A 2,424-nucleotide genomic window follows, 5' to 3' on the forward strand; every position below is an offset into this window, starting at 1 on the left:
GAGTTTTTGACTTCCTTAGTTCTTCCTATAAAATGATGAACATACCTATAAAGTTTAAATGATTTTATAGCAAATATAATTGCTTGATAATTGAGGCAAGTTGAAGAAGGCTTGCAATTAGAAGTAGTGGAGGAAGGAAATGTGCTTTTTTGAGACTTTGTTGCCTCGGTTCCATGACGAGGGGTCCTAGTGGGGTGAAGTTTTGTGTGTGGATGCAGAAGTATCATGAATAGCTTCTACAGTGTTTTGGAATTTTAAAGGAATAAGGGCAGGCACCTTTTGAAATAAAAAAGCAATTTGCATCTCAAGTTCTCAGCCGGGGCTCTGTGTCTCCATTTCCCGTTTTCCTTGGTTTTCATTTTCATTTCCTTTTTTTCTCCTCCTTGACCTTGTCAGCCCCAAGACAGGCTGGGTTCTCAAAACACAGAGCAGTTTTACGAAACCTTTGAAGACCAGCCTTGGCCTTGGACATTCAGACCCCCTAGGAGGGTGCTCGGTTGGTGGGGGTTTTGGGAGGGTGTAACCCGTTAAGTTGTGGTCCTGGGAGTTACTGCAAAGAGTAGGTTGGGGGACATCTTTTTTTAAAAACATTAAGTTCTCATGATCAACCTTAGAAATTTTTTCGTCTTTCCATTTTATTAACTCCTGATCAAACTGAAAATCTTGGGTTCATTCCTGAGGTTCTAAAGCTGGTTGGGACTTTAGCCAGGATGACTTCATAGCCTGATTTGTGCCTGGCAGACCTCAGAATGTCACATTGAGGGCCCATGAATTTCACTTCAGTTTTTGACTGAGTACACGGGCCCTGTTCTTCTGTTTCTCGGGGGGGGAGGAGCAAAGCAATGTGGGTGTGCTCGCCAGCTCCCCAAGCTCCTGGCGATGCTGAGAGGCGCTGGCGTGCTGCGCTGGAGTTCAGATAAAGTTGCTGATTTCTGCCTTCAGCCTACAGCGACTCACTGCTCAAAGTGTGTGTTCTCCGGCTGTGGCGAGGCCCAGCGCCCTCGCATGTCGTCGTCGTCCCCCATGACCTGTCTCCCTGTACCGACCGACCTTTCCAGCCCGACTCCGTCTCTCAGCTCCACGGCCTCCTTCAGCGGTTCCTGTAGTTCGCTCCGCCTCTGAGGCCCCGTTTCTGAGCTGGCAGTTCCTCCCCTTCGGTCCCACTCCTCTCCGTGGCTGTCTTCCCTGTGGCGCTTGTCAGGCTCTCGCCATGGCGTACGTGCCCGCGCTTCACTTCCCCACTGACCAGTGTGTTCCGTACGGAGCGAGACTGGTCTTCGCTTCCGTATCTTCCATATACCTGGAAAAGAACTCAGATGGTTTGGAATTAAAGTAGACTTTAGTAAACAGGTTCAACAACAGGGAAGAAATATCATGGAAAGGATTGGTATAATGTCACCGAAAGCCTGGGAAAATTTTACTTGGCAGTATGTGCATTCTGTGGCTTTTGATTCTAACTTGAATTTACTCTCGGGCTTCTCCGGGCAAACAGCGACACGCATGCTACACAGCACCGCAGTTCCTTCTTTGTGCCCAAGTGAGCCAGTTCCTGTGCGGCCGGCCCGGCCGCCGCCGGAGGCCTCCTCGCTTCCCCTCCTCTCTGTCCCGCCCCCTCCTTCTTTTCTCTGTCCATTTCCTGTCACTCATATCTTTGATTAAGACAAAATCAAACTCAGCCAGTCCATTTATTTTACAGCCGAGTTCAGATTAGCACAGAGGAATGCAAAAAAAACACACCCGACCCGATCGTTTCAGTGACGTGCACATACGAAGTTTAATTAACGGTACCCGAAGCTTCATGAAAGTGCCTGTATTAGTTTGCTGGGGCTGCTATACCAGGATACCACAGACTGGGTGGCTTTAAACCACAGAAATGTATTTTCTCACAAATCTGGAGGCTGGGAGTCCAAGATCAAGGTGTTGGCAGGGTCGGTTTCTCTTGAGGCCTCTCTCCTTGCCTTGCAGTTGGCTGCCTTCTCCGTGTCTTCCCTCTGTGCACCCGTGTCTGTGTCCTCATCACCCCTTAGAAGGCTCCAGCGCCATGGGTCAGGGTTCCCGCTCCAGGACCTCGTTTAACCTCGATGACTTCTCTAAATGTCCCCCGTCCCAATACCATGACTTCGGGGGTTGGACCTCAACATAAGGATTGGGAGGGAACACGGTTCAGTCTACGATGGCGCTACATGCGTATCTGTAGCCGGGTCACTTTTTGAAATCCCGAGATTGTGAATGTTAACAGTTTAAGGACACTTTTTAGTGATTCTTTAATAAGTCAGGGGAAAATGGAGAACTAAGATCCATCTGCTTGATCAAGGTTTTATTTTTAAAGTGTGTTTTTAAGAAAACAAGCATTGTTATTTTAACTGTGAACAAAACTAAATGTTAATATATTTTCCAATACCATATGCAGTTTTATTTGAATTA

At 47.6% G+C, this 2,424-nt stretch overlaps 1 protein-coding gene across 1 annotated transcript in view; it reads left to right on the plus strand.

Annotated features, from left to right (window-relative positions):
• AGPAT5 (1-acylglycerol-3-phosphate O-acyltransferase 5) overlaps window positions 1-2,424 on the plus strand; it is a 51,033-nt gene that overhangs the window by 18,756 nt on the left and 29,853 nt on the right. The window contains exon 4 of the mRNA XM_023523060.1: window positions 1,712-1,810. Within this exon, the coding sequence (XP_023378828.1) occupies window positions 1,712-1,810 (99 nt within the window). The remainder of the gene's footprint in view (window positions 1-1,711; window positions 1,811-2,424) is intronic.

The sequence above is a fragment of the Pteropus vampyrus genome, unplaced genomic scaffold (genome assembly GCF_000151845.1).
Source record: "Pteropus vampyrus isolate Shadow unplaced genomic scaffold, Pvam_2.0 Scaffold377, whole genome shotgun sequence".
In the NCBI taxonomy this organism is placed as follows: Eukaryota; Metazoa; Chordata; class Mammalia; order Chiroptera; family Pteropodidae; genus Pteropus; species Pteropus vampyrus.